General features: G+C 27.7%; 1 protein-coding gene across 1 annotated transcript in view; it reads right to left on the bottom strand.

Moving 5' to 3' along the window:
- Positions 1-7,462, bottom strand: part of LOC129958389 (glypican-5-like) — a 116,056-nt gene extending 108,594 nt beyond the window's left edge. Inside the window, exon 1 of the mRNA XM_056070855.1 lies at positions 7,259-7,462. Coding sequence (XP_055926830.1) covers positions 7,259-7,403 — 145 coding nt within the window. The 5' untranslated portion in view covers positions 7,404-7,462. The remainder of the gene's footprint in view (positions 1-7,258) is intronic.
- Positions 7,463-17,391: the final 9,929 nt, after the last annotated feature.

The raw sequence follows: 17,391 nt of genomic DNA, 5'->3' as shown, positions 1-17,391 counted from the left end.
AGGAGGAAGTGCCTGTCAAGTTTTATGCAAATTATGAGCAACTAAATCCAGACATCATTTGCAGCAGCCATTTGGGGGGAAAACCAGTTACCCCAAAGGAAACTTTCTTTCAGATACAAATTAAGATTCGACAACCGATTGAGCATCCGTCGGGCTCAGCTGTTGGAATGCATTTGCTCTTCTGTTCAATAAAATGGATGAGCTTCAGAAATTGAAATCCATTGTACGTACCAGCTTATTAATTCGTCAAGTAACAGTCGAAAGTAGCTTTCCAACGCAATTTGATTATTCAGGCTTTAAATTTACCTTAGACTCTTCTGTTTGAACTGTAGTAAATTGACAGAAGCAAAATTTGTTGACATTTTTATCCTTTAAAAGTTCTTTCACCTTTTATGAATTTCAGTGTGTCTAGACAAGATATTTAGAAAAAAGGTCTGAAAAAATTATTAAAAAAAAATTTTTTTTTTGAAACAAAGATCTGAATTTAGATCCCCCCCCCATAAGGTCGCTACTTTTTTTATGCCATCATTATCATAATAAGAGTTTTGTCTTCAGCCTTCTAATGAAATGTGTCCCGCCTTATGGATGAAATGAAAAAAGCGTTTCTTTTCTATAGCTGAACTTATATTAAACACTTGTGCATTATTAACTATTTTTTGCAAAACAAAACAAAAAAATACTATTCTAAATAACAGTTAATATATCCAACCTTAAATAAAGTCGGGAATTGTGACAACGAAACAGATTGAACGTCATACGTCTTAGATGGTAAAAACTTCATCTTAGGATATTTACTGAATATGTATGAATATGTGTAAGACTGAATATGTATGAAGAATTATTTTGTGTATTTTATAATTATAATTACAAAGAATCATAAGTTCGAGACAGTAGAATCTATATCAAATGAATTGTTGGTTTCAAAAATAAATAAATAAAATAGTTTAAAACAAGAGCAGAGCTTCTTAAATTGTGAATGGGGATCCAAATAGAGTCAAGAATATTAACAGAACCATGAAAATTGTCACTCCATTTTTTTAAATATTTATAACAGAAATTAATTAACAAATCTTAAAGATACTTAAAAATTTTATGAATATTTATATAAAATTTTTCATTTCAATGTATAATTATACAATGCCTATTTTCAGCATTTATTTCCCAAATTTGGAGTCGCAAAAAGCTTTTTCGGAAGAAAAAGTCGCGAAAGTTTTTCTTCCAGAAAAAAAGATCACGAAAAAAAATTAAGAAGTCATCAACTAAGGACGCGTTTTCCAGCACCTGAGCGTATCATCTTACAGGAATGTAATAAAAAATAATAATGAAATAATTTATCTGTATCGTTAACATAATGACATCTTCTCGATTTCGTTAAAAATGACTAATTTCTCTCGCTTCTCATTTACCAAAGTGTTGCGTTCACATGTAACACTGCAAGTATTCTTGACGAATCAATCGATCATCGAAATCTCAGTCTCCGATCATGACAATCAGCCCACAGTTTTTTTCCACAGTTTCTTTGCTGTTGAAATACCTGAGCAGATCAAGTTCTTTTGGAATTCGGCGAAGCAGACTCGCCTACGAAGCGGCCCAAACACCAATTGCCAATCAGGAAAACAAGTGCCCATCATTAACGAAGTATGAAACGGAATGTGTTGGGCATGAAACAATGTCGACAACTATGTCTGGAAGTCAAGGCTAAATTCATTCTTAATTCCATGGTGCAATTGGCTTAAAAGAATCCCGATACATTCAGAGATTACATTTTTTTTAACCTTTCTGAATTTATTTGCTAAACTTTGGCTGATCAATTGTTAAAAGAATGCTAAACACGGTTAATAGAATTATATTAAATAATAATATATGTTGTAATTAAATCAGGGATATACATAAAAAGATGTGAGAATTTAGGAACAAGAAATATGACAAACTTGAAGTATAAAATGGATATGCTGACTTACTGAAATGATGTAATAATACACTGAGTTATAAATCACTGTTAAGTGAATTAATTTTTAAAAAAATAGCAAGCGCTAACAAATTGAAACATACGTAATGGGTACAAACCGAGAGTTACCATTGAGAAACTCATTATTTCTGTGAAAAAATAAAGAAAATAACTAGATAAACAATTGATCTGAAGAATAACATTTAAATAATAAATAAAACAATATAAAACAATAAAAAATAAGGTTTTCCTAGTTTCCCTAGAAAATAATTTTTGGATTAGCTTCCTTCATCATATTGCTGATTCAATTATGAATCATATTTTATTTAGTAAATTTGAGTAGCCCTTTCCTACAATTGATTTTTAAAAACTTTTTATAGATATTTCGGCACAGAATGAATATTCTGGTTACTTAGAAGAATATGTGTTACCTAAATTGAAAAATCAGGTAAAATACAATTCCTATAATGACATTTTAATTTTCTCCAAAAAATATCACAATGAGAATCATGATAACTATAATCTAATATTTATAAGGAAACTGAACAATATTTTATTTAAAAACTGAGAAATAGTAGCCAGAAAATTAACCACTTTTTCTCATAAGTACCGAGTACCAATTCGCCCGCATTCAAAAGTATTTATCATTTTTTTTTTTTTTTTTTTTTTTTTTTAGAAAAACGGGGAAAAGAAATTAAGACCACATAATAAGTGAGGGGGAAAATGTTACATTCCTGTTATATTGAAATATAAATTAAACTAGTGTAACTACTTAAATTATCAATTAAGTAACAAGCATACTTAAAATTTTTATAAACAATCAATCGTATTCTAATCGGAATAGGAGTGATTGTTTATAAAAATATTAAGTATACTTTTTTTGAAATTCTAAATATATTGCATCTGCCGATATCTAAGGTTTAGGAGTTTAAGTTACTCAAATACAAAAATTTCTTTCAAGTAAAAGATAATTTTCGCATTTTTATAAGGAAGTATCCTTATTTTAAACTGAAAATTTCTAATCCTAAATGTATTGCTACTTTAGATAAAGCTTGCTATCGAATAGATACAATTTCAACAAGAGTAAAATCCATGTGAAATCAGGATGCGGCGTGAATTTTTAAAAGTATCCCAGGATGCCGCTATATATTTCCTGCAGATCTCATAAGATATTAATTGAATAATAAATTTTAAGATACATGCAAAAGCACTTAAAAATCCAGAATTCAGGACAATCAAGTAAAAATAATCAATAATTATGTTATACATATAAACATTCTAGCAGTCTTATAGCAAGAAAGTTCACCTGAATGTTATAATATTCTATTCAATTAATTATTAAATATTTATTAAAAATGAACAAAAGAAAATAATTTTCAAATAAGTAGTTTCTTCTGCGTAAGAAAATTTTTTTTATTCATTTCCTTTTTCTTTTAAAGTTTAATCCGAAAAAGAGTCAATCGCAAACTTTTATTTTGCAGAAAAAATAAGACAATTTTACGATTCTCTAACATAAAACTTTAAAAAAAAGTGTACTCCAGAGAGAGCAGACTTAAGAGCTGAAATATTAAATTCGTGTTTTATCTTTTGACCAATTTTTAAGAATGAAACCAAAAATCGAAACGTTTTCGAGATAAGGAAAAATAAGATGATATTTTTCATTCAACTATCAAAATATTTTAAAGTCCGTTAGTTTGATGTTTAGGAGAAAATAACTTGAAGTAAAAAGTTAGTTACTGCATGAAAAAATTTCTAGTGGAGTGTTATCACAAATTGTCTCATTAAATAATAATAAATATTTTTTTTAAATCTCCTAAGTTTTGAAGTTAAGGAAATTTTGCGTCTATAAGGGTTTCATTTTCCCAAAATTATAGCATTTTGAAAAATAAAACGGTTTCTTTCTTCCTTCAAATAGTTATATTACTCACATGTATCGTATTTAACTGCATTGTTTTTTTATTATTATTATTCCAGTGCATTGCATCAACGTTCCTTTATATATAGGTTTTATCACTAAAATTCTAGAAAAAAACTTTCATGCGCGAAAATTTTTATTCAAGAGAAGAACTGAAAAACTTTTCAGAAAGATTCGAATATCTTACATTCATTAAAACCCCTGAAGTATATATATATATATATATATATATATATATATATATATATATATATATATATATATATATATATATATATATATAATTCTTAATAACGAGGTCAGAAATTTCATTCGGTACAAATAAACAGAGAAAATAAATATATCCGGAGCATTCATGGAAGAAGTCGAAGAATTTTCATAACTCATCAGATCCATAAACTATAACGCTCTTTCCTCTAAAGCGGAAATAATAACAAAAATATATATAAATTCCAGAGCTAAATTCCGAAAAGAGGTAATAAAACGTGGTGATTAATGAAACATTCACCATATAAACTCTTAATGTAATGTACAACTCATCTAAATTTAGAATGAAAGAATTTTAATCAACAAAATACGCGAGATAAAATTATCTCAAGGAATATAATGGTAGAGTTATTTTTAAAGTTGGAATTCCTTTTAGTTCTTGTAAGTATTTCTTTGCGCAAAACATTCTTTCTAGAACTGAAAGATAGCCATTACTGAAAAAGTTGAATAAATATCACAATTCATCAAATCTATAAACGATCTCTTTTCAAAAAGAAATATTAATATAAAGTCATCAAAAGTTAAATTCCTTTAATTAATTAATAAAGTGAATATTAATGAAACATTCATCACACCAGCGATTTGATGTTCCCTTAAGGCAAAGCAAAACTAATCTATTTAAACTTGAAAAGCCTTAGTTTGAAAAATGTCCGATATAAGAATATTTCAAGGAATATGATAGTAGAATTATTTTCACAGTCAATTCCAGCTTTTGAATTATTAAAAACCTTTCCTTGTGTGAAGCATCTTTTCCAGAAGACGACGATTCTTGCAAAGTCGAATAATTTTCATGTTTCATCAGATCCATAAACAAAAACGCTCTCTTCGTCATAACAATAAATAATGAGATCATCACTGCTGAAGTCCGTAACTGAAATGATCAATCTACATTTTTTTTTAAAAAAATTCATCTCACCAGCGGTTTGACGTTTCTTTAAAATATCGCAGAATTAATTTATATAATCTTGAAAAGTCTTAATTTACAAAATGTCCGAGATAACAATATTTCAAGGTATACAATAGCAGGAATATTTTCATGACCAATTCAGACTTTTGAATTATTGAAACACTTTCCCAGCATGAAGCATCTTTCCTAGAATTGTAAGACGACGATTTTTGCAAAGTTGTAGATTTTTCATGTTTTATAAGATCCATAAACAAAAATGCTCTCTTCGCTATAACAAAAAATAATGAAATCATCACTGCTGAAGTCCGTCAGTGAAATTATAAATCTACATATTTTTGAAACATGCATAACAACGCGATTAATGTTCACTTAAAGTAACACAAAACTAAGTAATTTAAACTTAAAAAGTCTTAATTTGCAAAATGTCCGATATAAGAATATTTCAGAGAATATGATAGTAGAATTATTTTCACGGCCAATTCCAGCTTTCGAATTATTGAAAACCTTTCCTTGTATAAAGCATATTTTCTAGAATTGAAAGATGACGATTCTTGCAAAGCCGAAGAATTTTCATGTTTCATCAGATCCATAAACAAAAACGCTCTCTTCGCTTTAACAGTAAATAATGAGATCATCACTGCTGCATTCCATAAGTGAAATTATAAATCTACATATTTTTGAAACATTCATCACACCAGCGGTTTAACGTTCCTTTAAAACATCGCAAAATTAATTTATATCATCTAGAAAAGTCTTAATTTACAAAATGTCTGAGACATGAATATTTCAAGGAATACTATAGATATTTTCACGGCCAATTCCAGCTTTTGAATTGTTCAAAACCTTTGATTGCGAGAAGCATCTTTTCTAGAATTGAAAGACGGTAATTTTTAAAAAATCGAAGAATTTTCAAATTTTATTATATCTATAAACTAAAACTTTTTCTTTGTAAAAGCGAAAATAAATATGAAGTCATCAATACTAATTTCCATAAACAAATTAATAAAATAGTATATTTCTGAAACATATATTATAATAGCGATTTGACGTTCCCTTAAAGTTACACAAAACTAACATTTTAAACTTAAAGAGTTTTAATGTACAAAAAGAATATTATAGTAGAGATATTTTTGCGCCAATTCTGGCTTTTGAATTATAGAAGATCTTTCCGTGCGTGAAACAACTTTTCTAGAACTAAAAGATAGCGATTCTTGAAAACAACTTTAAAACAATATACAATAAAAAAGAACGGAGCGAAAATCATACTTTCTGGAAAAGGTATTTTTGATCAAATTTAAGTTTCGTGGAATTGAAAGAGTGGAAACGGAAATGTCAGATCGTCCGCAGAATTATTTAACAAATGCTGAAGTTTAAGAGAGGAAAACCATTGTTGATTTCCTATTGTGAATTGTTCTTATTTTATTTATTTAAAATGCATGATACTAAGAAAATCAATAAAAATATGCATAATCAATATTACTCAAAACAAATGAGTGCTCCGATAAAAGTATAAAGTTACATCTTCTCATAAAAATAAAAACACACAGATAAAATTTAATATTTTAAAAAATATAAATAAATATAAACAAAAGTCTTTTGGAATGTAGCGAATGTAGAGAATTTTAAAAGAACAAATAATCCCGAAAATATAACTATGTTTTATATTTCCGAATGAAGTACTGTACATCTTTGCAAATTTAATTCAATCTCAGTTGTGTTTATTTTGAAGTCTTTTCAGAGTCGTACTTCACGGATAAGTTTCTTGCTTAAAAATTTGAAGAAAACAAGACTATCTACTGAATGATAGTGCACTTACTGACTTTCATATACGAATCGGACAATAAGTACATTTTCTCGACTTTATAAAACAGGTCAATGTATAGATGTTTTACTTTCTTTAAAAAAATCTTTAAAACTTTACCAAAAAATTTTTTAAATTTAATTACGTCTGAAATAAACTAATATAATTTTTTTTTTAATGAGTTACTCTCTCTGCGAGATTTTTACACATAAAAAGTATGAGTAAAACAAAATTATATCTGTTAACTGGCCGTTTACTGACTTTCAAAAAAAGAAAAAAACTACTTTACACAATATAAATTTGTTTTACATTTTCTGACTAAGTTTTTTTGGTGCATCAATATTTTCTAATTAATTTTGAATTGCTTAGTTCGGTGAAGTTTGTCCATAACTCAGTGTATCTGAAGAAAAAATTCCGTACCTTCTGTCCATGTGTCTGGAACGAAGTGTGCGGCTCCGATGCCCCGCATCACAAACACTTGCCGCACCTCCGCACAGCTCGTGCCGTTCTCCATTGCGGCTGCACCGCACAGCACGCACACCACGATTACGCTCCCGAGAAACATCCTCCTCACTCTACTATGAGAACCACATTCCGCCACTATCACACGACCATTACACACTACATCACACTCCACAATACCACGCTACGCAAAGGGTTGCCATCCGACCAACGCCGGAATCGCCAATCACGCCAACAGAGCCAAGTAGCGACTTGAACGGGCAAGTTTAGCCTTACCGCAGCTAATTGACCTTACCTGAAAGTTTCTTGAGTCATACAAAATTATTTGTGGTTGAGTCATACCAAATTACTTACATTTTCATATCTCTGACAGGAAATACTTTCGACGAGATATTATTTGAATCTATTCAAAGTGCTTGAAACTAAACTTGTATTTAATTTTTTTTTATATTATAAATGTTTAGCATCATTTATAAAAATATTGCATTTTAAAACTCAAACAATTTCTGGCATTTGAAATAACTTTTAAATGCCAGAAATAATTTCAATCACATTATTCGAACTGATTCACAACGACTGAAGCTAAATTAAATTTTTTTTTAAAAAAAGTCTTTCATTTAAAAAATATATACATTCTTAGTTTTAAAATAAAATACTTTTGGTGTTAAAACCATTTTTTAAAGTTCTGGCGAGAAATAATCAGGATTAATAACTACATGAATTGATTAAAAATTATTGAAATTAATTTTGCTTTTAGTTTTTTTTTTTAATTTTAATTTTATATAAGACTAATATCATTTTTCATATAAAAATTCAGTTTTGACATTCACCCATATTCGATATTCGATATTACGAGCAATATAGCTTTGTTTTTATTCCAGTTTAATATTTTTGCCAATCAATTATCTTTATTCCGGTGTCAACAGCTTGGCTTTTCCGTAAAAAATTGATTGATTGATTCTAGAAAACTATCACTCGAATATGCTCAGTGTAGGATTAAAATAGTTTATGGTCTTAAGCAACGTACATATGAAGCCACTCTTTTAATAAACCAGCCAATTTAGTTTCATATTTCAGCAAATTTTAAACTTATTATCAGAATCTTAATTATTTATTTTCGATTATTTATTTATTTATTATTTTAGGAGTTTTATGAAAATGTATATATTTTGTTGAATGTATTTATCATGACCCATGAATGTGTGGTATCCATATTTGTAACACTTATTTCCATTTTTAAGTAGACGCTTAGTGCTTATGAATATTGTTTTAACGAAGGAATGCTATAAAGCAGTTAGGAATCTTACCAATTATACTTAACGAACAGTTAATATTCTCCTAATATTTAATAATTCATAGAATTCTTATTTTTTACAAATTTATTTCTTGGAAACGGGGTAATAAATTTTTTTTTATCGATCCAGCTCTTCTAAACCAGTGGTTATATTACGCCCCCCCCAAACAATGTACATATTACGAAGCCAATCTTTTAATAAATTGGGCAATTTAGTTTCACATTTTAACACATTTTAAACTTAATCAAGATGTTATTGATTTATTTAGGGTTAGTAATTAATTTTAGTAACTTATGAAAATGCATATGTTTTCATTTATTTACTAATCGCCTCAAGCGACTAGTTGATTCACCAGGAATATTTCTTAAATTTATTTTCAGATAAATCATTTAGATTCAGTTTCATGTCCATGATTCCGCTTAATTGTTTGACATTAAAGCCGTGTTATTTTAATTATCCTAGTTAAGTTCTTTTTATTGTGTACATGATTCTTCCTGATGAGGACAATCCCAAAACATCATAGCGTTATTAAAAACGCAAATGTGCTATTTGTCTACCTTCTAAATTTCACGGTATTGCAACTTCACTTTTTTATTCATTTTGCAATCTACGTGGATATTAAACAGAATCTTTCCTCTTTAACTTTCAACTATGGAAGAAAATAACGCTATTAAATATTTGATAAAACAATGAAAACAGTTTGAATTTTCGGGCAACAATGAAATCTATTGTTGGAAATCAAGAAAAAAAAATAGTTTTTAAAAAATTGCGTTTATAAAATTAATGCAATTAAAAAGACAGTTTTTAAAATTTTAAAACGCTATAAAGTGTATTTTTGTTCAGTGACATTTTCGGATGTTATCAAGAAAAAATGCCCAAAAAATAAGTTTGATTTTTAATTAAATAAAATTTTAATAAAAAATATCAACAAAATCGTTCCGAGGTGCACATTCCCACCTTCTAAGATATATATGTGCCAAATTTGGTAGCTGTAGGTCAACCTTTTGACGTGTAGAGCGCCAACACACACACATTCATCTTTATTATTGATAGAGATAATAACTCCAAACTGCGCTCTTTCCATGTTTGTACACAATATTATTTAAGCAAACGCTGGCTATTTTTAAATACTGTATTATCCAAGTGAATGTAATGAAACTGACAGGAACCTGACCATTTATACTAAACAAAATGCTAATACCGCCCTACTTCACAGTATCTGTATTTTTTTCAACTTTACTTATTTGGCACATGGATTAAACATTTTTTTTAGTACCGCGGCCCTAGGCAGCTATCTATCTGCCCAGAGGGAAATCCACCACTGCTGCCTAGACGGAAATCCGCCACTGAATATGCGCAATTAAAACAACATTAAGTTTCAATCTTATCACTGGTCTTTGTACTATCTGTATAAATGCAAACTAAAACTACGCATAGAGCAAAAAACAACAACAACAAAAAAAACAAACACCGCTTTAATTATTTTTCTTGTAAACTATCTCCTCAATTTGAAATTAAATACGCAGTCTATTTCACATCTGTTCCATCCGTTACATAATAAAAATTAACCACCGCAACGAATTTTTATTCTTAATAAGCGGAATTTAATTATGAAGCATTTACTAACGAGTTTTTAAAAAATGCTATACGTCCTTGAATCGAACTAGTTTTGTCTGCCGTCAGTAGTGATAAAAAAAGTCAAACATTTTCAGTTACTGTCATACTCATACAGTACTAAATTAAACATATCAAATAAAAAAGTTCTTAAAAAATAAAAAGATGTACTTATCCTTTTGTATTTATGTTACATTTTAACTGCTGAAATATCATCTCTTAAAAAAATTATAAGTGGAAAAACTTGTAGAGAATTTATAAATTTTTCAGCAGTTCCCTTCCACTCTCACGACTGCAGTGAAACCTTTCACCCACCCCTTTGTCTGCAATTTTGCGTGAAAGAATTTCCTCCCGTAGTGCATAAATTGTTGATAAAAAGTTTAATCTTAGTTGAAAAAATGATCATGCAATGATTTGCATGGGCTGAAGATAAATAAGTAATGGAATTAAACAAACGAATTCGTATCTATTTTTTTTATTTTTTTTTTGAAATCATATGAGACATTTTAAATTTCTGTTTTTTTCTGTGGTAATTTAAGAATAAATGTTATCAAAATTAATTAAAATTTTATTTTAACCCTTCACTGTACAATTTTTTCATTTTTTCGACAACAATTGCACAAATCTACATCAATAAATGAAGGGATCAAAAAATTGGAGTTACATTTAGTTTTGTTCTTAGCAATTAACTATAATTATTATAACAATCATTTATTTTTCGAAAAATAAAACTGTTTAGTTAATTAAACTAAAACGTCTATATCTATAACAAATCAACTTACTATAATCAATAATTTGCTTCCTTAATTAGTTACTAATTATCTTCGACAGTCAACTGGTGAGCTCTTCATATAAGTAACATTAATTTAGTTATCTCAACTAATGTTAATTTAACTATGTAATTTTATTTTATTTTGTTTTAAAAAATAAAATTGCATAATTAATATATTTAATTTTTGCAAAACTGAAAACAATTATTGTATGGAAAATCAAAAAATGAATAAAAACAACAAAAGAAAACAGCACAGATAAAGAGTATTAGTATTTGAAATAAATTTATGACACCGCCGAATAGAATAAAATAGTCCTGAATATTTTATAACAAAAGAAATTAATGATTTAAACTCTTACATTCAACGATTTAAAAAAATTTTTTTAGAGAATAACAGTCTAAAAAGAAGATGAGATGTAATAATGATTATTATCTTTTTGGTTTATGTATAAATCTAATTTAAATTTCAATAGTTATACATCATTTAATTATAATGTACATACCTAAGCCAATTATAAGACATAAATGAATTACAACTAATTGTTGAAGTTTTTTTTAACCAGAAAAATAAACAAATCTATCATTTTCTGATGAAATACAACTAATAACGCAACTAAATATATCTGCAGCTTTAAAAGTTACGCCAATATCTTAAATAAAACATGCATGCATAAATATAAATCAGAAGAAAATCTAATCCAGAAAAAAGAATTTCCTTGCGCATAAAACCAGGTACTTAGAGAAAGAAAATCTTTTATCTCTAGGCTATAAAAACACTGCCTATCTTTTCATGACTTAAATGCAAAGGGAAATTCCTGATTAAAAAGAATATATAAGATACAATGATCCTTTTTATGTGAACTTATGAACATAAAAATATGTGAATTCATGATTTCAGGGAATCAATAAATAGATCTGTCTTTTTCTATAATAATGAAAGATATTCTTACAAATGCTTTTAAAAGCATTTTTAAAATTTGTTAAAATTAAGAAAAAATAGCAAGAAACATAAATTTGTATTAATGAAAAGATAGTTTTTTTAAGTTTAATATGATGCATAATTTTTTTGGTTGTGAAATAATATTTTAGAATTTTAGTGTTAATCCCATCAGTTAAATAAAATTATTATATATTTTTTATAAATTGATTCTGAGACATTCATTCCCACCCTCCAAGATATATAGATTTGCGCCACATTTTATAACTCTAAGACAAACGGTCTACCCTGTAGAGAACTTACAGACTAATACACACACACAAAGATTCACTTTTATTATTAACTAGCCTCCTTTGGCAACCAGTTAGCTTGTCGGGTTTATTCATTGCGAAAAATTCCAAGTAAATCATTTACAAGTAGTTTGATCTCCATGGTTCCATCAGCAAAGCATTTTTAAACTACAAACATAAAAAACAAATAATTAACTAATTCTATTTCTTGAAGACTTACATGATCTGTTCTACTATACACCATCTTATTTCTCTGTCATCTCCCCTAACCATTGAATTTAATTTGAAACAGAAAAAGACTTAACTTCAAATAATTCAACAATCTGCTTTCTGAATCGAAAAATGTTCATAAAAAATATAAAGAATTTATGTAGATTCATTCTGCATTAAAATTTTGAGTATTTTGTCGAATATGTTTCATAACTTAAGTAAACTTTTAGAGGATTTTTGTTTATTGATTTAATTAAAAAAAATCAGTATTATAATATAAAAAACACTTCAAGCTAAAAGAGCGATAATATGTATTTAAACATCCAATTATACTATAGAAAAGACTTGCAATATTTAAAAATGGTAGAACTATAAAAAAAAAAAAATTCCATCACTGCATAATTCTGAAGCAAAATTTCAACAATATTTACCACAAATAAAAACTAATTTAAAATCATGTTTTAAAATAAAACTTATTCAGTATGAAATAAGCCGAATAATCATACTTTGGTTGTCAAAAACGGACGAAAAATTTATTAGAAAACATTTGAAACATCAACAAAAACAATTTGAGTTTTATTAAAACATTTAAAAGTATAATTGTATATAAAATATTAACATTAGAATTTATTAACATTATAAAATATTTTCTACGATTAATAAATTGGTATCATTGAAAAGATAACTTTTTGAATTTTAAGATGAATGAAAAAGGCATTTTTGTACCACAATATTTTTGAAAGTTTTAGAGAATCTTTAAAAATTTACTGAATTTTTAATTAATTAATTCTCCATGTACTGCAAACTCCATACTACAAAGCAAATTCAATCCAAATTTTATAACTCTAGATCAAGGGTTCTCAACCCATATTATATGTATACTAGTGGCGCATTCTTTTATATAAATTTTTTTAATGAAAGTTTGAAACGAATGCAAAATGGCGTGACTTATAATGTTTTTTATATTTTGCTTTTAATATTTTATATTAATATCTTTATTTTTTATTTTATTAATATTTTGATTTAATATTTATCACTCAGACACACTTATATTTTTTAAGATTTTGGTCACATGCTAGATTACTACACTGGGTAAAGACTGGGGTGGCTCGGTGTTAATGTTTTAGCTTCGTATCCAGAGGTCCCTTGTTCGAAGTTTGATTTTACAAAAAAAAACACCGTGTACCCCGACCTGGTTCACGACAAATATGTGGGGGTAAAATGCCTTCCCACTCGCTAGTGTGGAGCGGAAGTCTGGAGAGTATCTCCGGAACAGATGTTGGTCAGCCAACCATGGCTCAAAATTGAGAAGTCCAACCAAAAATATCCCTAGTGTTGTTTCGGAATAGGGCGTAAATTTAATTAAATTATACTAGATAAAGTTTCAATTCAAGGAATAGTTCAATTATTTCATGTGACAGAAGTCTCCTGAATAAGTTAAAAAGAAAAGAAAAGAGAACTTGTCAGTTTTTGATTAAAAGGAAGGTGTGAATGTAAGCCTATTTCGGAAAAAAGTGATAATAACTTTAACGATATTCAATAAATCATATCTTTCCGAGATTATATTTGCAGCCTAAGTATTAAGTAAAAATAGACGTAGGACATGATTGCAACTTGAACTTGTCATACTCTTGAAATTAATTAATATAATCTCATAGTCTGATTATTTTATTTGTATAGCAAAAATTAGGAATTAAAATCGCACTTTTTTAAAACTTTATCTGAAAGACTGTGTTTTTACCTTCCAAAACCATTTTTTTTTATGTCAAGAAATGAAATTAAAGACATTTTAATAGAATTTATCAGCTGAAAATAGAACTGTAAACTAACTTATAAATATTTTTTTTCATTATTTTATTTAGGTTATTTAAAAACTTTCATTTTTTTTTATTTCATTTCTTTTGCCGTATATTAGATATTATTCTGGAATATTTACAAAATGAATTTCTTTGTTTCTAATGCCATTGCTTCAAATTTATCTAATTCTGAATCACTAAAGTATCTTAATTTTTTTGGTTGTGAGATATGTTTATTGGTGCTAAGATCACATTTGGCCGTGCTGCGCAACCTTAATTTTTTATTTGATTTAAAGCATCTAATTTTTTAATGAAAACGCATGAAAAGCATTTAAAACGTATTGATGAAAAATATTAATTGATAATAGTATCTTTAGTTTAGTTAGTATAAATTTACATTAAATAAAAAAAAACTGAAGAAATATGAAATCTGCTAATACCAACTACACAACAGACCGAAATACATACTCAACAGAGTGAAGAAAAAGACAAAGAAAAAAATCTGAAATTGAACATTTTGAAAAATAAATTTCATTCAAAAAAAAAAAAAAAAAGGAATAACCTGCCAATCTATTTATTTTTGGAAAAAAAAAATCTTTTTTTTTTTATCTCTTTGAAAATTAAAAACAAAAACTTTAACCTATTTTTTTCAAAATGTGCTTTTCCTAAAAATTTTCATTTTTCAAAGGTGATTATTAATGTACTATTGAAAATATCAACCTGAAATGTGGCATAAGATTAGTTTATAATATTGTCTAGGAAATGAACCAAAATATAAGTACAATAATGAACTATTATAAAGTTATGCATTTTTTATGTTTTGGAAAAGTAACAAAATTCCACACAAAAAAAAAATCTATGACAATACTTCCACAATATCCTCCCCCCTCCAAAAAAAAAAAATCTATAATTCTACTGTGAAAGCTCTTGCAGTTTGAAAGAATTATGAGTTTTCTTAAGTTTTTTCTTCGCTCCCTAATCAAGACATCAATGCTTATGTCTATTGAAGGATATATTATTCCGGTCATATGTTTTTGATTGAGGATATTTGAAAAAACAAACCTCAAATTTGGGGCAAAAAAAAAATACTAAGTTTTCACAAATATTTAAAGAATTAATAAAATTATAAAATATTTTTGTACTTTGTATTAGGTTTTTGCATAAATGTTATTTGAAAATAGAAGACTACCGCTTCAAATGTTATTAAAAAAAAAAAAAAAAAAAAAAAAAAAAAAAAACACCCCTGAATATAGTCAGATGCCTTAAATCAAATTTCTTTTGCTCTTTTCTACATATGAACTATTTATTGATAAATTCTGAAACAACTGAATAATGCCGGATATTCGATTCAAATTCGATCTTTTTAATTCCGAATAAATAGTTTAAAATCAAATATTTTCATTATGATCCTGGAAGTCTGGCTACTTTATTCAAAAAGTAAAAGTTAGGAATTTAAGTTTTTTTAATTTAATTTTATAAAATGAAATCTAATTAAGTTTTTTACTTTGAATACTTAGCTATAATGAAAGCTCGGGATTTCATTCAAATCTGGAACTTTTCTTCAATTCGAGACAAACAATAAGAATTAGGGACTGCCCGAGGTTATCCAGGACGTCTGATCAAATTAAATTACTCTATTTGGGAGCATAGTCTTAACGTAAAAAAGGTCATTTTATATAGCTGTTGCTGTGGAATAGGATATCTTTTACAATTGTTTTCAGATATTTTTTTTTTCTGCGCCATCTCTTCAAAAGATGAAACCAAGCAGATATAACGGGTTTGTCTTCTTCAAAGGTGTTCCTCGAAAATAGATGACGGCATCTGTGGGCGTCATCTGAAAAGGACTTCCAAGGCCTCGAAAGTAAATACTAAAATCGTAAAATTATCGTGTTTGTTTACAGACAATTTACTGTATTGTTCATACGACTTATTATTAAGCCACACTACGACAAATCAGTTCTCATATTTTTTGGGGGGACTCTATCCATTGATAATCAACTAGAAAATGTATTTTAAATACTCATTTGCCTCTAAAGAGCTTTTCGATGGAGAATTTAAGAGAAACACAAATATTTAAGGCCTAACCCAAAGTCTATCATGGATTTCAATAGTATAGAAGCAAATACGGAAAGATAGGCGAAAATGTCTAAGACTCAAATGAATGTTTAATGTGCCACGGTATTTCGTCCGATCCATTATTCACTAATGATTGGCCAGCAAATGGACTGTAAGTGTTCCGTGTCATCTTTAGGGATTTCAGATGGTTAAATATCTAAGGACTAAAATCTATGAAGGATTTCAAGCGTTTTTGAAAAGTAAATGTAAAAAGTAATCGTTTACTTTCAAAAAGGATCATTTACTGTTCAAATCGTATTTATTTTTATGCCACAATACTTCTTTTGTTGTTCTACGTTTAATAAGATGGATAATATAAATAAATAGCAACTGGGGTGTATCCGATAATTTTTATCTTTTCGTTTTGACATCCCTTGTCATATTTCAAGATGATGAGGGATAAAAATTAAATGCATATTTTAAAAATGAACATTTAATTTAGTTTAATTTAACTTATAAACAATTCTATTTAACTTGACTTATTTCAAGTGTATAAAGATGGAATTTTGAATTTAATTTTCCACTCATTTCGTATATATTAGAGGCATCCAGGAAGTGAATACACTTGTGTATTTTCGATGACAAAGCAGAACTTTAATAATTTAATATTTTTAGAACTTAATTAACATTTAATAATTAATTAAACGACATTTTGGCTTCATATCAATGATATCACCTGGTAGTGAGTTTGTGATATAATAGACCACGGAATTAAAAAGTTTAAAATAATTGAAATAAAAAAAATTCAGTTGCTTAGTACTTTAATAAAAGTGTGTTCTTAAGAACTTTTTTTTTTTCAGTTTTAGAGATATACAAGGGCTATTTGTGATAGATTTTATCATTTGGAATCGTATTAAAATGATGAAGACAATATATGCGCACGCACCTCTTTATCTAAAGTATTACATTGATTGAGAATAACAATTATTCATCCAGTACAGAGCCATAAAAGTAGTTAAGTTACATTAACGCCCAGTCTTGAAGTAACCTTTGGGCTGTTTCAGGGCGCGCCTTGTAAATTTAAGCCACATTCAGATTACGAGGATGTCAACGAGCCTGAGA

Source organism: Argiope bruennichi, chromosome X1 (assembly GCF_947563725.1).
Source record: "Argiope bruennichi chromosome X1, qqArgBrue1.1, whole genome shotgun sequence".
Classification (NCBI taxonomy): domain Eukaryota; kingdom Metazoa; phylum Arthropoda; class Arachnida; order Araneae; family Araneidae; genus Argiope; species Argiope bruennichi.
This window is presented reverse-complemented; position numbering and strand designations above follow the sequence as displayed.